General features: G+C 34.3%; 1 protein-coding gene across 1 annotated transcript; it reads left to right on the forward strand.

The window, feature by feature from the left end:
* The first annotated feature begins 3,743 nt into the window (after nt 1-3,743).
* Nucleotides 3,744-10,254, forward strand: LOC122599723 (dihydrolipoyllysine-residue succinyltransferase component of 2-oxoglutarate dehydrogenase complex 2, mitochondrial). Its single transcript, XM_043772278.1, has 15 exons — nt 3,744-3,851; nt 3,969-4,060; nt 4,702-4,776; nt 5,446-5,506; nt 5,621-5,648; nt 5,849-5,919; nt 6,956-7,030; nt 7,129-7,184; nt 7,271-7,315; nt 7,419-7,682; nt 7,916-8,010; nt 8,735-8,825; nt 8,931-9,041; nt 9,346-9,540; nt 9,809-10,254. Exons 2-15 carry the CDS (start codon nt 4,007-4,009, stop codon nt 9,998-10,000), a joined length of 1,413 nt encoding a protein of 470 aa, XP_043628213.1. The 5' UTR covers nt 3,744-3,851; nt 3,969-4,006; the 3' UTR covers nt 10,001-10,254.
* The last annotated feature ends 5,757 nt before the right edge of the window (nt 10,255-16,011 follow it).

Consider the following 16,011-nt stretch of genomic DNA (forward strand, 5'->3'; position numbering starts at 1 on the left):
AGCAGTGTTTTTTTTCATAATTGTGTGGCTATGTAGGTCTTAGTTGGGTTGAATAATGTAATCTTGTGCTCCAAGTTTGTTTGTGAAATATCATGTAATTCTACTATAATGCTAATAATATTGGCAAATTTTTATTAGGTTGGGGGGAGAGCTTCCCCACTCCTCTCCTCCCCTCCTCGATTTTTCTTCTCCTCCCCTCCCCTTTTGCTAGGAGTACCTCGCCACCCCTCCCCACCCTTTTCTATTTAATTTCATTTCTATTTATTTTTAAAACTAAAACAATTTTATTTAATAATTTAAAACTACTACAATATTAAAAATAAAACAAACAACAATCCAAACATCAAACTAAATATTAAAATGAAACGACAACACAATACATAAATAAACTAGCGATCGATGCTCGGGATGAATGTGCGATGAATATGGTCAATGAGATCCATCTTAAGATCTTCGTTAACGTTTGAGTCATATATCTCAAAAAGTCGTTCATCCGATGGCTGTGGCGCAACTGGGGGATCCGGAATGTAATCAGGACTTATAGCGTGGTCCTCGTCTTTTAAAATCATGTTGTGAAGAATACAACACGCATACATGATCTTACGGATGGGGGTTTCTTCCATTTGTCGTGCCGGTTCTCTAAGTATTTTCCACTTTTTTTTAATAATACCAAAAGCTCGCTCCACGTCCTTCCTTGCAGCCTCCTGTGCCTTAGCATACCAAATCCTTTTCTCACCGGTTGGATGCTGTATCGTTTTCACAAACATCGCATATCTTGGGTAGATCCCATCCACTAGATAATACGGGTACCGATATTCGGTTCCATTTACAGTGAAAGGAACCAACGGTGTTGTGCCGTCTTCAAAAGGGTTGAACAAAGGAGATTGGTTCAACACATTAATGTCGTTGTTTGAACCGACAACACCAAAGTATGCGTGCCAAATCCAACAATCCTGTGAAGCAACTGCTTCAAGCGATATCGTCGGTCCGTGATGGTCACCTCGCGTGTACTGACCACGCCAAGCTACTGGACAATTATCCCAAACCCAATGTGTACAATCAAGACTCCCTATAAACACATTTATTAAACCAAAAATATTAACTAAACTATGTAATATATATATATATATATATATACACATTATTAACTAAACTACGTAATATATATATACATTTATACATTATTAACTAAACTACGTAATATATATATGGGATTAGTTTCCTCGAATGTAAGAAACTTTGAACAAATGTCTATAGTAGGAAATAACTAAAGTTGTGTGTATTGTATGTAAACAACTTTGAAATAATGTTTATTGTATGTAAGAATTTCGTTTCAACCAATTAAGATCTGACAAGTGGCACCTGTATATGGTTGCCACGTATGTTTTCTTACATACAATAAACATTTTTTCGAGTTGCTTACATACAATACACATTCCTTTAGTTTTTTCCTACTATAGACATTCGGTCAAAGATAGTTACATTCCAGGAAACTAATCCCTATATATATATACAAATATACATTATTAACTAATATATATATATATATATATATTAAGTTAAGATATACCTAACATGCCGGGGAAACCATGATAAGACGCATGATGATCAAGAATGCGTTGCGTATCAGTATGCGTTGACCTACGCAAGTATTCATGCCGATATAACTTAATGACTCCATCACAAAAAGCATTAAGGGTGTCACGTGACGATCTTTCCGACATATTTAGGTAATCATCTAAACTGTCGGGATTACTACCGTATCCTAACTGGCGAACTGCAGATGTGCATCTCTGTAAAGCCGAAAACCCCCATCTACCACGCGCGTCGATCTTCCTCTTAAAAAAACTAAATTGTTTTCCAAATCTGAAGCTATCTTCACAAACAACCGTCTACTCATACGAAACCATTGTCTAAAAAAGTCTCATTAATTTCGGTTCCTCGACAAAGTAATCTCGAAAAAGACGGTCGTGAGACTCACCACGATCTTCCCGTCTTGTATACGTTCTTGAAGAGGAGGCAGTATCACGGACATCTTGTTGAATCGCATAATGCGCCATTGTGAATAGATTAATATAACGTTCCGTCTCGTCGGATGAACTCGAATCCGATTGGAAATTTGGGGGTGTTGGGTCGTGATTGTCAAGAAATAAAGGATTGTTGAAGAAAGGGTTCATGATTCTGAAAATATAGATATATGTATGTGTTATTTGTGTGTTCATCAAAGAAAAAAAAAAGAAACAGACGGCAGAAGAAAAAAAAGAGAAGAAAGAAAGAAAGAAGAAGGAAAGAAGAGAGACGTTAGGTGTGGGCCCCTCCTTTGTTTTTTTCCTAACGGTCGAATCACACGGCATGGAAACCGGCACCGTGGTGCCCGAATTGCTCCCCTCCCCACCGGTACCGGGGGGTCGGAGCGGTGTGCTATCCGGTACCGGCCCGGTACCGGTCGGGTGCCTAACCACTCCGTCCAACCTTATATAATTTGTTGTGGAAAATTGAGTGTTGGTTTAATAGTATGTATATATGTCAGTTATATATATATAGCAGAACACGGATGGGTTATTTTAGAACCACCTCTTAATTTAACACCAATAAGAACATGTGTTTTTTGTAACTTACACACCACCATTATTATCTACTACGATATACAAGACTTTTTTGTAAAAACACTAAGACTTTCCGGCGGCGCGGTGGCTGGAAAATCATGGTGGTGGTCGGAGATGATCATGGGGGTAGTCGGAAATGATCATGGTGGTGTGTAAGTTACAAAAAACACATGTCTTAAAATTGGTCCTAAAATAAGTGGTCCTAAAATAACTTGCATTCGATTTAATATCATATATATATATATAGCGGAAGTGCAAATGACATATTCATTTCATCTCAATTTAATTGGATTATTTTGGTTTCTGAAGTCTTTCATTTTAACTTTAAGCGTAAATATTTTTGTATTTGTTATACACTAGTTGATGTGATATATTTTTCTTTAAACAACAGATTTTATAACATATCAAAATAAAACAAAAGCAAATGCTAAGTTGAAACAAACTGAACCAAGCACATAAGTTGATGTGATATATATATATATATAAAATGCATTGAATTTAAATGTATTTTTCATTTTATATTACATAAAAAATTATTTATAGTCAAACAAATTAAAACATTTATATTGAAACAAAAAAATATGAAGAACTTATACTTTCTATATCTAAAGTTCACTTGAATTTTATGGCTTTTAACTAATCGCTTTAAGATTACGTACTGATGATATAAATATAGAAGTATTATCAAGGTAGATGACAATATCTATACTTTTATAAAAAGCAAACTGCTCTTCCACTTTAAGTAATTAAGAACCTGAAATGACCATATTACCCTTCTTATTTATTCACTAATTTAAACATCCTTACCTATATACCTATAATACCCTTAATAAAATAAACTACAACATAGATTCTCCAATCCTTAAATAACCATATTAACCCTTACCACCGCACATCATCGCCACAATTGCCGCAGCCACACCTTTGTCATTACCACCATCACCGCTGCATCGCGCGGGCACCCCGTGTCGTTAGAACAAATATATACGATCATAAATAAATAAAGTAAGTAAATATAATCCTTTTATAAAATATAGCTCATGTCATGTTTTTTTTTTTTTTAAATAATACGGAGTATTATTATTATTATCATCATCATGGTCAAATAAATACAATAATCAATCAATGAAACACATAAATTAATTAGGTGTCTTCCTTCCCATTCGTCAACCTTTTATTTTCCTCCTTCAAATCTCTCCTAAAATAAGATCTAGAAGCTCGTCTTCCTTCGATTATTTTTTTCCGGTAATTAATCTTCACAAAAATCTATATTTGTATTTCATTTCAATTATATGTATATACATATGCATTTATTTATATTTATATATAGCTTATAGTGTGTATATCCTTTTGATTAAACAGTTTTCTATATATTAAAAAGCTGTTGAAAGGTAGCAGCGATGTTAGGTGTTTTCCGGCGAAAAGTCGTTAGCGGAACCGCTTCTTCCGCTTCGGTATGCTCCGATTTTATTCTATACTTGTAATATTCACACACACATACATATACATATACATATACATGTATGTGTGTGTATATATATATATTATTAATTTGTGTTTGTATTTGTATAAGTGTATTTAGAGACTTTTTCTGCATAGTTTTGGATTTCAGTGTTGATAGTATAGGGATTTTATCTGTTGGAAATGTTGTGTAATAATTGGAGCTAATAAGTTAAATACAAAAGGATAATAAAAACGAGAATTTGATTTATTAAGTGTCGGATTTTGGAGTTGTCAAGGTAAAGAAATTAATATAAGGATTAAGGAGTGCTTCGGGGTGCATATCGCTTGTTTGTATTTTTTGAAAGCTTGAATGTACATGGAATTGAATTCAAGCTACTAGATGTGTGTTAGCTGCTTTTAAGCTCGGGAAGTGTTATTTATTTGTAATCGCCTTTTAAGCTTATTAAAAATATATGCACTCTTGACCCCGATATGAATTCAAGCTGTATTGTAGTATCGTTGTTGGAAATTTGAGTCCGACTGCTGTAGATAGATGGATGGAAAAGTATATTTATGTTCATACATGGCTATATAGGACTATAGGAGCGTAAAAATGGAGGAGCACTCATGTTGTTTTCTTGTTTTTGAGCAGATCCTAGGGAAATCATGGAGAGCAACTCGTCCTGCAGCATCTACGATGGCACCTTGTTTTGCCTCAAAAGAAGAGGTAATGAGTGTTATATGTTTTTTAAGAACTTATTTTACCTGTTAGATAATATTTTGGAGCATATCAGTTATGTTGTTGTCTGCTGATTTTCATAATAAAAAGAATAAAAAATATATCACTTATGTCATTGTCTTATGTTTGTTAACTCAGTAAATCCAACACTATTTTTGGATTGTGGTGTTTAACCGTTTATCTTGCAGAATACATTATTTTAGGTTTTTAGATTAATGATCTATTTGTTTGTATTATTAACTGAGTCAACCCCAGTACCATTTATGCTATACACAACATTATTATCACGCTCCTGGAATAAAATTGGCATGTGATTATGCTTGAGTTAATTATAGACATATCGTATGTGTGTTATGGTGAACGCCCAGCAACTTAAGCATTTTTAATATGTCCATCAATCTTACTGGATGAGTGTTGGGCTAAAAATATTAAATATCTAACATTAGTTTTGAGTAAATTATGTAATTACTATCTGTTAATGCCAATTAAAGTTTATCTGAAGTTTCATACTTCCAGCCTGTTAGTGAAGTTCAAATTAAGCGCATGTTTTAGTCCACACACATTGCAGTATTGCAAGACAAGGATATTGATATATGTGGGCATGCTAATTTCTTCGCTCTCTCTCTCTCTTTTTTAAACTCTTTAACATGTATATAGGTATTAGTCCATCCTGGAATCATTGGAAACATTCGCAGTATACATCATGTTGTCCATCCTGGTACGTTTCTGCCCACCATTCCTATTTGTACTTGCCGGAAAGTTGATTATTCTACTGCATTTACATTGACACATGAGAGTCGGAATTTTATTTCTCCTCCTATTCCTGTCACAGGTGGTGCGGCTTATTCAAAGCCATTAAGGTCAGTGCATGGCTTTATCTTCTCAGTTTTGATCTTAATATTTAGACTTGGAGGCCTTGTTTCTAAACTTCCAAGCTCAGGGGATCTTAGTCCTCATTCCTTTCTGTGATTCTTTGCATCATTTCATCTTTATCTGTCTAGCAATGTTAAATCACTACAGTTCCAGTATGATTGCTCTAACTAGACCTCTCTTGTGGCAGGGAGGTTATGACCAGTCTTAAGCCTTATGACACCATGCCAACGCAAAGTAGATTGTTCTCCTCGGGAAGTGGTATGAATTGATGTATACCGTTTGTTGATATTTCACTTTTTAGTACAACAATTTGTATGCATGCATGTTATATGTGGGCTGATGAGCATGTGTTTCGGACATTCTTTTATTATGGCATATTTCTTAGGTGCCTTAATTAGAGGTGTTGAGAATGTGAGATAGTCGGGCTTGGTAAAAGGTCAAAATACATCAGAGTACTTTTTTGTATGGACAAGGCACCGTAATTGGCTAATTCCCTATAAATGAATGGCATGTCAACATGAGTACATGACTAAGTCTATACATTTCAGTGATAATCTTTTATCTTGTATGAATCAATTTACAATGTTTTATGGGTTAATATGAACACTGGGCAACTTTCCACGCATTCGACCTGTTTGATCTATTTGGCATGTCCTTTCTAAAGTTAGGCTAATCTTATTTATGTTGCTTGTTAGATGCATTTTGAGATAAATCTTAACCAAAATTGACCCATTTTGCCATTCATATGTAATTGGTTTTTGAAGGCCATTTCTAGTCTTACAATTATGAGTATCTATTCAAACATGTGTTTTATAATGTTAACACTGATAAATTAATATATTTTGCGCTAATCTTTTTAATTTTGGCTGTGATAGAATATATATATATATATACACATATAAAACATAATCTCAACTAATTTAATCTGAAAATAGGGTGAAATTGTCACCTCTAATTCTACTAACGGGAGTATTCATGCGACCACGTCTCTTAAAGTGTCAACACTGGTACCTTTGATATTTGCTAAAGTTGTGGGCTATAATGATATGTTTATCTGTTTGGCATCTGCTGATCGCTTGTCTCCATGTAATACCGTCATGGTTAATTAATCAGATTCTTAAATGCAGTAAATGATATCATTTCTGTATATGCCAGTGGCTCATTTTTTTATCTTACAATTTCTATCACATAGTTTATGTTACCCATTTTAGATCTTTAAGTGTCTCTTTCTGTCTTTATTTCATGGTGATTGTTATTTCTTAATGTTAAATTTCAAATCATTTTTTTCTTCAAGGTGATTTGGTTGATGCTGTTGTTCCTTTTATGGGTGAATCAATTAGTGACGGTACTCTGGCAGCTTTCCTGAAGAGTATGTTCCTCCATTCTCCTATCTCATGTTCGTTATTCATGATATTATTGAATTCTTTTTTCTAGAGACATTGATCATAATATATCTTGTTGGTGCAGAACCTGGTGATAGGGTAGAAATTGATGAACCAATTGCACAAGTTGAGACAGACAAGGTATACATTGAACTTAGCATCAATATTGAAGTTCATGATCTTCTAAAATTGGAAATCTTTTCAACATTGAGTTCTTAACGACGCAGGTGACTATTGATGTTGCTAGTCCTGAGGCGGGTATAATTCAAGAGGTTAAACATTTTGACTTTCGTATCTATGTAGCTCATGCTATTAATAATTGGAGGATGTTCATGGAAGTTCAATAAAACTGAATTTCATATTTGATTTTGGTAGTTTGTAGCAAAGGAAGGGGATACTGTTGAGCCAGGTACAAAAGTTGCTATTATTTTAAAGTCGGCAGAAGGTGCAACTGCTCCATCCAAGAAGGCATCTGAAGAGGCTGGGTCTCCTCCACCTCCTAGTGCTGAGAAGGTAGAGGAGAAGCCAAAGCCAAAAGTGGAAACTACCCCTGTCATTGAGAAGCCCAAGACAGCTTCTCCACCACCTCAAGCATCTGCTTCTGAACCCCAACTTCCCCCTAAAGAAAGAGAAAGACGTGTAAGTGTCATTTACTCATGTTTTGTGCTAATGTTGTAGTGACATCTTATTCTCAATATATCCCCAATGTCTTTAGTTTTTGAATTCTATAGTCATTGTTTTTAGTGAATTAATATAATCACAGTTTTTTTACCCGTGCTTTTTTTCCTTTCAAATTTGTTCCAAGTATCAACTTTTTGAGTAAGGTTATGTTTGATTGAGTGGTGTATGTCTAATGTCTCGCTTGAACACAGGTTCCTATGACCCGTCTAAGAAAGCGAGTTGCTACACGTCTGAAAGATTCTCAGAACACATTTGCATTGTTGACGACATTCAATGAAGTTGACATGTAAGTTGAATTGTGCATGCACTTTATAAAGGTATTAAAGTGGGTAATTGAACAGGTTGGGTAGATGTCAAAATGGGGTGCATTGAGTCTGCCTGCAACACTTCTTCTTCAAATGTGAGACTAATTCAAAGTTGTAACCAAGCCATTCCGGCTAATTCATCTCTCCAACTGGGGTTCACTAGTGTGCGCCACATGTGCCAGCACCACGATTCATTGAAATATCTATAACCAAAGCTAGCCTCTACATACTTTTCAAGCCAAAGGAGCCCCTAGTTCCTCACGTTCCAATAATCTTAATGCCCCTACTAGGGTCAAAGGCTCACGCTACTGAGCTTGGCAGTCTGCTTTGGCTTTAAAACATACACTTTGATCAACAGTTGACGTGTTAGAACCATCTGTCCTGCTTCTTTTAAGCAAATTCATATTTTATATTGTTTGTGGGACCTGTTAGCAACAGAACATATTCGTAAGTTAACGGGGACAAAATTGCTGGCTCTGATGCATATCAGTTACAAGGTTTCAGGGCCTTTCTTTGGGTTCAAGGGCTTTCCGAGCCTTTGTAGTTATCGAAGGATTGATGCCTTTATAACCTAATGATATGTAGCTCATTATAACAGTTAAATGGTATATGAGTTAGATCCCCGTGGAATACATTGTCTTTGCATCCATTATGTAAAACCCTATATGGGCTGTCTCTTATATTATAGCATGCTTGCTTTTGCAGGACAAATTTGATGAAACTTCGTTCTGAGTACAAGGATGCCTTCTTAGAGAAGCATGGAGTCAAGCTGGGACTGATGTCTGGATTTGTCAAGGTACGTGTAAATGTGTAATTGTTGAATCGAAGATGGAATGACATTCTATCTGTTTCAGTCCTCTTTTTATCTTTCTTGGTATAAATAAGTTCTTTCAAAATTCAGGCTGCTGTAAGTGGACTTCAGAACCAGCCAATCATTAATGCAGTCATTGATGGAGATGATATTATATACAGAGATTATATTGACATCAGCATAGCTGTCGGAACCCCCAAGGCAAGTTTAAACTATTTGTATCATTTATAATTTCTGTATACCATAGAATCTGAAGTTGTGCTATTTTTACTTATGTTACATTATGTGAGGGGGGGGGGGGGGGGGGGGGCTTTTCATAGACTGCCTATGTTCCAAACAATGCTAGTACAAGTTACGAAGTATATAATCGGTTGTCGCAACAAACACACTTTTTTTTGAAAAGATTCTAGTTCGTATACCACTATACCCCTCTTTGTCCATCATCAGTAATCACCAAACATTGGTGAAACGTTGACCTGGTGTTCTGTTTTTCGTTTCTTTTCAGGGACTTGTTGTGCCAGTTATCCGCAATGCAGAAAAGATGAACTTCGCTGAGATAGAGAAAGAGATCAACACTCTTGCCAAAAAGGCAGTTAATGGAACCATATCTATTGATGAGATGGCAGGAGGCTCATTTACAATCTCTAATGGTGGTGTTTATGGAAGTCTTTTGAGCACTCCCATTATCAATCCTCCTCAGGTACATACTTTCTAGAGTTGGAAATTTTGACCTAATTACTTGTGAATGGGTTGATTTCGGCTACACACTAATTATTTATGTCAAAAACTAAATAATGGTTGTTGAACCTAAAATGTTCCCGGCCAAACCAATCTCTTGGCTCCTTATTCGACCTACCATCTTCCCTCCTCTAGCATTTCTTCTTTTCTTTTTTCAAACAGTGGACAAAACTGACTAGTTCTTTGATTGCAAGTTAGTGCACTCGTTAACGTAAGCTATTGTATGACAGTCTGCAATTTTGGGTATGCATTCGATCGTGAGCCGTCCTATGGTTGTCGGAGGCAGCATAGTTCCAAGGCCGATGATGTACATCGCCCTCACCTATGACCATAGGCTAATTGACGGTAGAGAGGCTGTGTTTTTCCTGCGCCGAATTAAAGATGTAGTTGAGGATCCAAGGAGGTTGTTGCTTGACATCTAAAGGCCTCGAGACCTCAGAATGCTTGATGCATGTTGATTTCTGGTATATTTGAAGTCTCCACTTAACCAGAATAAATACCAAAAATTTTGTAAGCTTTTGCTGTTAAATTGCGGCCATCCATGTTTGCTTTGATGTAAGTACATTCTGATATAAGCTACACCTGAACACATGGTTGGATTTTACACTGCCCAAACCATACATTTGTTGCTGCCATTGGTTTGAGCTTCCAAAGAGACTCGCTCTTTACTTTTCAATAACTTTATGGACAACATTTTTGGTGATGATTTTCTGTGGTTCACACTACCATATCTATGTAACTTCTTGGTGGTGTGTTCCTTTTACTTATCTAAAAAAAGGCTTGCATGGTATCATGTTGGTCGCTGACCCACATCGCATTTTTATCAAAAATTAACCTTTGAAGGGGATCCAACCAGACATGCTGGGAAGAAGTCTGTATAAGTATCCAAGGATTAATGTATTGAGAACATAGCTGTGACTATATACTTGATAGTCTATAGTCTTTACATCAGCATATGTCCTTTATAGAGTATACAAGTGACAAAATTTCAGTTCTCTTTCCTCAAAAGAGCAAGAAGTCTACAGTTTTTCTGCGACTGAGAGCCCAAGGGATATGATTTTCTGCAGTTCGTATATCAATGTACAATTGAAAGCACAATAGGTAGCTGTTCCATTTCGCATCCTGCCCTATCTGATTCAGTGACTCCAGTAGTCTTGGTTGTAGTCTTATTTCACCCCAAGCTTTCAAAACGACCCTTTATTCCGTTAATGCAAATGAGTTGAGTGTTTATCTCCTTTTACGAGCTTGGCCTCGAATTGAGTTGCATCTATTAAATGTCATTCACAATTGTATGTCGTCAAACCGGCGCGCACACAATTAAGTAGGGATCCTGGCTATAGTGTCAAAAATGAGTTCTTGCTTATTGGGTTTTATGGTTTAGATGCGGCTTTAGAGTAAACCTTGTACATAGCTACAATAATCACTCCAATTTTCATGGATATATAATTTAGGGTTTAAATTAGTTACACACAAGCAAACAGAGTTAATGATTTAAACATGTCTAACAATAAGATTTCAATTCTTTCCATACGTTGGCTCATTTTTTCCCATAGCCTCAATGCTACCACTACCAATTTTGGCTAAAAAAAGTTGGGTAAATATAAGTTAGCAACCAGAAACAACATGATAATGTACGAAAGCATTGGAAGTCCTTGAGGCATGGTTGGGAATACATCAAAAACACCACGAAATGAAAACCGGTGGTTCGGCCTTTGTTGGTTGGGAGTTTTTCTCATGTCTTGAGTCACTGTACGTAATTGGCATGGGTTTTTCACTTCTTTTATAATCCTCACAGTTAATGCCCCGAGATGAGTGTAGAATAGTAGCTTTTCTTTTAATTCTAGATTTGTTTTTGTAAATGTAATTTCTAGCAACTAGCGCCTTGTTAATTGTTTTTATAATAAAATCTCTGCCGTTCTTAAAAAAAAAGGTGAGGTGACTGCAAAATAAGAGCCCTACTTACAATGAGGGTACAAAAAGTAATTTAATTACTAAAATGAGAATATTACTAAACTACTAATTAAAATATAGCCAAATATCTTTGGCACTTTTTCAGTATTGGTTGTACTTTTCAATCATATTGTTTTCAATGGAAATAAATCTCATCACCACAAAAGACATAGGCCTTCCAAGTGTGTGAAACCTACTATTGTAAAATTAAGAGCTTAAACATTAATACGGTTGATCGATGACAAGAAGCAAATCAAATTATACAACACTAACACGGTAACACCCATAAACTATGACTACAATGAAAGGGGAAGACATTTTTTTGCACTAAAAAACTAGTTAGAACAACTAATTGTCTACGCACTAAATTTATGAAATAGGGATAAGAAAGCAGGCGGGATAGAAAATGATGCATGCCTTTAACGACAAAGGACCTTATACCATCTTTTATGATGCTTCCCTATAGATCATTAACCTCGGTATTTGCAGTTTAAGATGGATGGAAGCTTCATTTGTCAATTCAATGAATTTATTATCTATCAAGAATAACAATATTTGAGCTATTAAATTAACTTGTCGTCGTTGAGTAGTATAACATACGGAGATCCTCTATCTATACCGAATGCAATCTTGGTTTCCCAGACCGAGCAAAAATTCCTTTTCATCCTTCTTTTCTGATTTTACTTTGTATGTAGTCAAACGAAGTGTCATTTAACTACCCATCCATTTCCATTAAAACTCAAAAAGAGAAGAATTACGTTCTACTTTTGATGATCCAAGTTTCTTTGGAAGACAAAAAAGTATAAGAAAGATGAGGCGCAGGATCAAAGATGGAATATTCTATCAACTTCACCATTTTTTTTTTTTTTTAATTTTAATTTTAGCTTAGGGTTTATCTAAGTTTTCTTAAAGTTTACACAATATATTAATTGTGGAAGCACCTGACTATGGACTATGGAGACATCCCAAACCCCAAGTTTAAAATCGTCACACAAGATAAATCAATGTGGGAACAACGAATATGTAGACATTTCAAGCGACGGATAACGCAAAGCAATCTTAAGAAAAGCCATATTTTGTAGCACTTGTTACCTTCCAATTTGGCTCGGAGGATTTTATCAAACCCTTATTACAAGAAAATTTATGATAACAAGTCATCAACTATGGCGACGAAGAAGTGAAACACCTCATTAATAATTAATCTGCCGTGAGATGATAATAGTTGTATCAAGAAGTCTTATCTCTCTCTCTCTTTGCCAAAGTTTGGCACTTTGGTAAGTTTTGTTAAGTAATTAGGCCAATAAGATCATGACATGTGGCGTTGAAAAGTTTGCAAATTTTTACCAAAAAAAGCCAAATTTAAGGTTGTTTGTATATAGTAAGCTAAAATATACCAATCGACAATTTAGCATCTAATAATAATAATAATAATAATAATAATAATAATAATAATAATATCTCTCTCCATCTACACACCACACAACCCCACCCCACCGGTCCTCTACCTACCACACAACACCATATTCTTTTTTTGAATGACAGCCGGAAAGAAGAAAAAGGAGAAGGAAGGAGAGCACACCACGGGCAAAAATCTATATCTCTAAATCTATATATATATATATATATATACTCTTATCTTAATATATATACAATAAGACAGTTGAATTAATAACTTATTGACCAATCATATCGATCGATTTCATTAAATTGACTCTCGCTTATATCATCATATAGTTTAATTATATAAATTAAAATCTCTAATAATCATTATCCAAAAATATTATTATATTAATATTCGTAAAAAAGTCTCACTAATTTATACTTTTTTGTTTTCCATCAATAATTTACACTTTTTAGCCCTAAAAATTTAATTTATATTTACAACAACTTTCAGTCATCAACTTGAGAAGATTTTTTTAAAAGTTTCATCATTTAATTGATTTAAAAAATTCAACACATAAATATTGTCTACAAAAAAGTATTTCAAAATATGAAATACAATATATGTGTTCAATGTTGTAGAAGTATACTTTTTTAAATTTGTTTTTACTTACATTTTTTTACATTTAACAATATATCTTATCTTTAAAATTTTATAAACAATCTGTGTAGTTAATTACGATAATGCTACATTTTTCTTTCTTCTTTTTAATTTTTAACTTTATTTTATAACACATAAAAATACTATAACAAATTACAATAATATAGATATTAAAAAAATAGAAAACGCATAAATACAAGCCCATATGAGCAGATCTTTTACGCAACTGATGAACTATTTTTAAAGTAAATTATATAGTTTCATGTGAATGTATGTATACAACCAATAACATATATACAATTGTGATTTAAATAATATTAAAATATAGTACTTCTATTATTATCTTAAGGGAAAAAATACAATCATATTAATATGAACAATCTTTGTTTGATTATACATATATTCTGATAAGGAAACTTTAGATTATCTATAATTGTCATACACCAATACCACAAGTTTACATATTTCAACTCCTCAAAAAAAGCTACCACAAAACACTCTTTTTCTATGTTAAGATTCACATCATTTTTTCAATTTGTCAAACTTAAAATTCAACATCCTCACTTACACAAACTCATTAACAATATGAACAACAATTCAAAAAGTCTTAATCAGAAAAAAAACCCCCAAAGAACGAAAAATTAATTAGTATATAGCAGATGTAACATAAGGTAACCTAGACAATGATTCATCATTATATGAAGTCTCAAACAATTATTTATATTTATACTATATTATAAAACAAATAGGTTTTAAGTTTCAACTTTCAACAATGTATACCTACTAATTCATAATGTACAATACATCTATATACCCTAATATACCCTTAGAAGAAATCTCAAGCACTCATTTTTCTCTCTTTCCTCAAATCTCAACCACTCATTTTTCTTGCTCATCCATAAATCATTTTATTCCTCTAATTCATTCAAAATCTTTAATCTCAAAAACCGTATATCGATAAATTATAAAAATTACATGTGTGCTTTTAAAATTTCATGATTATTAATTAGAGATGTCATTCGATATATACTTTCGACAAATTTTAAATCCGAGGGCGGAGCCCATACGGCTAAGGCATTTAGTTATCACACTCTATTACATATCACCTATTATCACACTCTATAACCTATCACCCCCATCATCTCACCGTCGCAATACGCGAGTACTTTCTCTCGTATGACAAAAAACAAAATGTCGAGGGGTACACATCCAAATTATTTCGCTATTAAATAAAAAATACATTATCGTAATGTTTGCCTGTAACAAAATTCATTGACATGGATGACCCAACTTGTATTTTTAACTCGTGTCATAAGCCCTGTGTCCAGTATCAGACACGGGTCTAAAATCTAGTATCCATATATAAAGAAACAACCATTTTGGCCGAAAGAAGAAAAAGAGGAAAAAAGTAAGAAACTTGTTGGAAACAATCGGTTTCTATGTCTATATATAAGCACGGTGGGTATATATATATATACACACACACGCCTGAAAACAGAATTGTATGTGTGAGTATATATATTAGTTTGTGTTTTTTTGTTTGTTTACCTCGAAAATATGACACCCAACGTCTACTTTGATCGGCTATATTGGGCTGATTTCTTTTGCCAATGCTCTTGCCGTTTTTGTAACAACTGTGACTTTTGACCCGTTTACTATTTGTGCAACTTGGCTAACAATTTAGTTAGTAATATAATTTAAGTCTTTTGGGGGTTCATTTATGTGCAATGTGTACATATAGAACACTTTGTCGTGCAATTTGGGACTTGTGTGTGTGTCGAGATCATTAGTCATGCTAATCGATGCTTACAATTTGAAAACAATTAAATTAATAACTAAATTAAATGACTTTTGTAAATCAAGGTAGAAACTTGGGCGAATAAGGGAGCTTTAGCGAAACGTTAAGTTAAAATATGTTTGTGAGTTCGTTTTGGCACTTAAAGGGTTAACGTTTAACTATTTGTCGAATTTAGTGGAGCGGGAGCCTACCCTTTTGGATTGTAGGTCGGCCCCCCTTCTAATTCCTCCACCTCCACCCATTTCTTTCCATCTTCTTCCTCTCTTTCTTTTCTCTTCCAAGAAAAACACACACAAACAAACACATATATCTCTCTCTAGAATTCTTGCATCCAAACATTGTTATCAGTGAAAGTGTTAGTAGATTCAAGGGTTATTATCATTATCATCATCATCTAGCAAAGATTTGGGTTATCAAAGTGCAAGAAACTTCTCCTTTAGCTCAAAATTCGGATTTATCACTTAGTGAAAGTTTTGGTAAGTTAAACTTGACTCAAAATCATCATTTTATGTTTATTAACTTGTTCTAGTTGATTTCAAGTCAATTCGGGTCACAAATCGGGTCAAAACGAATTAGGGTTCAATTAGGGTTTTGAAATGGCTCAAAATGGATTTGAGCAAGGATTTGATGTTATGGATTGAAAT

Source organism: Erigeron canadensis, chromosome 5 (assembly GCF_010389155.1).
Source record: "Erigeron canadensis isolate Cc75 chromosome 5, C_canadensis_v1, whole genome shotgun sequence".
Lineage (NCBI taxonomy): Eukaryota > Viridiplantae > Streptophyta > Magnoliopsida > Asterales > Asteraceae > Erigeron > Erigeron canadensis.

Bases quoted from the DNA above. Each gene is read 5' to 3' on its own strand.
- LOC122599723 (XM_043772278.1), top strand. From the start codon at position 4,007: ATGTTAGGTGTTTTCCGGCGAAAAGTCGTTAGCGGAACCGCTTCTTCC. The intron at 5,507-5,620 runs GTACGTTTCTGC...TTCCTGTCACAG, and splicing joins ACATCATGTTGTCCATCCTG to GTGGTGCGGCTTATTCAAAG. The intron at 5,920-6,955 runs GTATGAATTGAT...TTTTTCTTCAAG, and splicing joins ATTGTTCTCCTCGGGAAGTG to GTGATTTGGTTGATGCTGTT.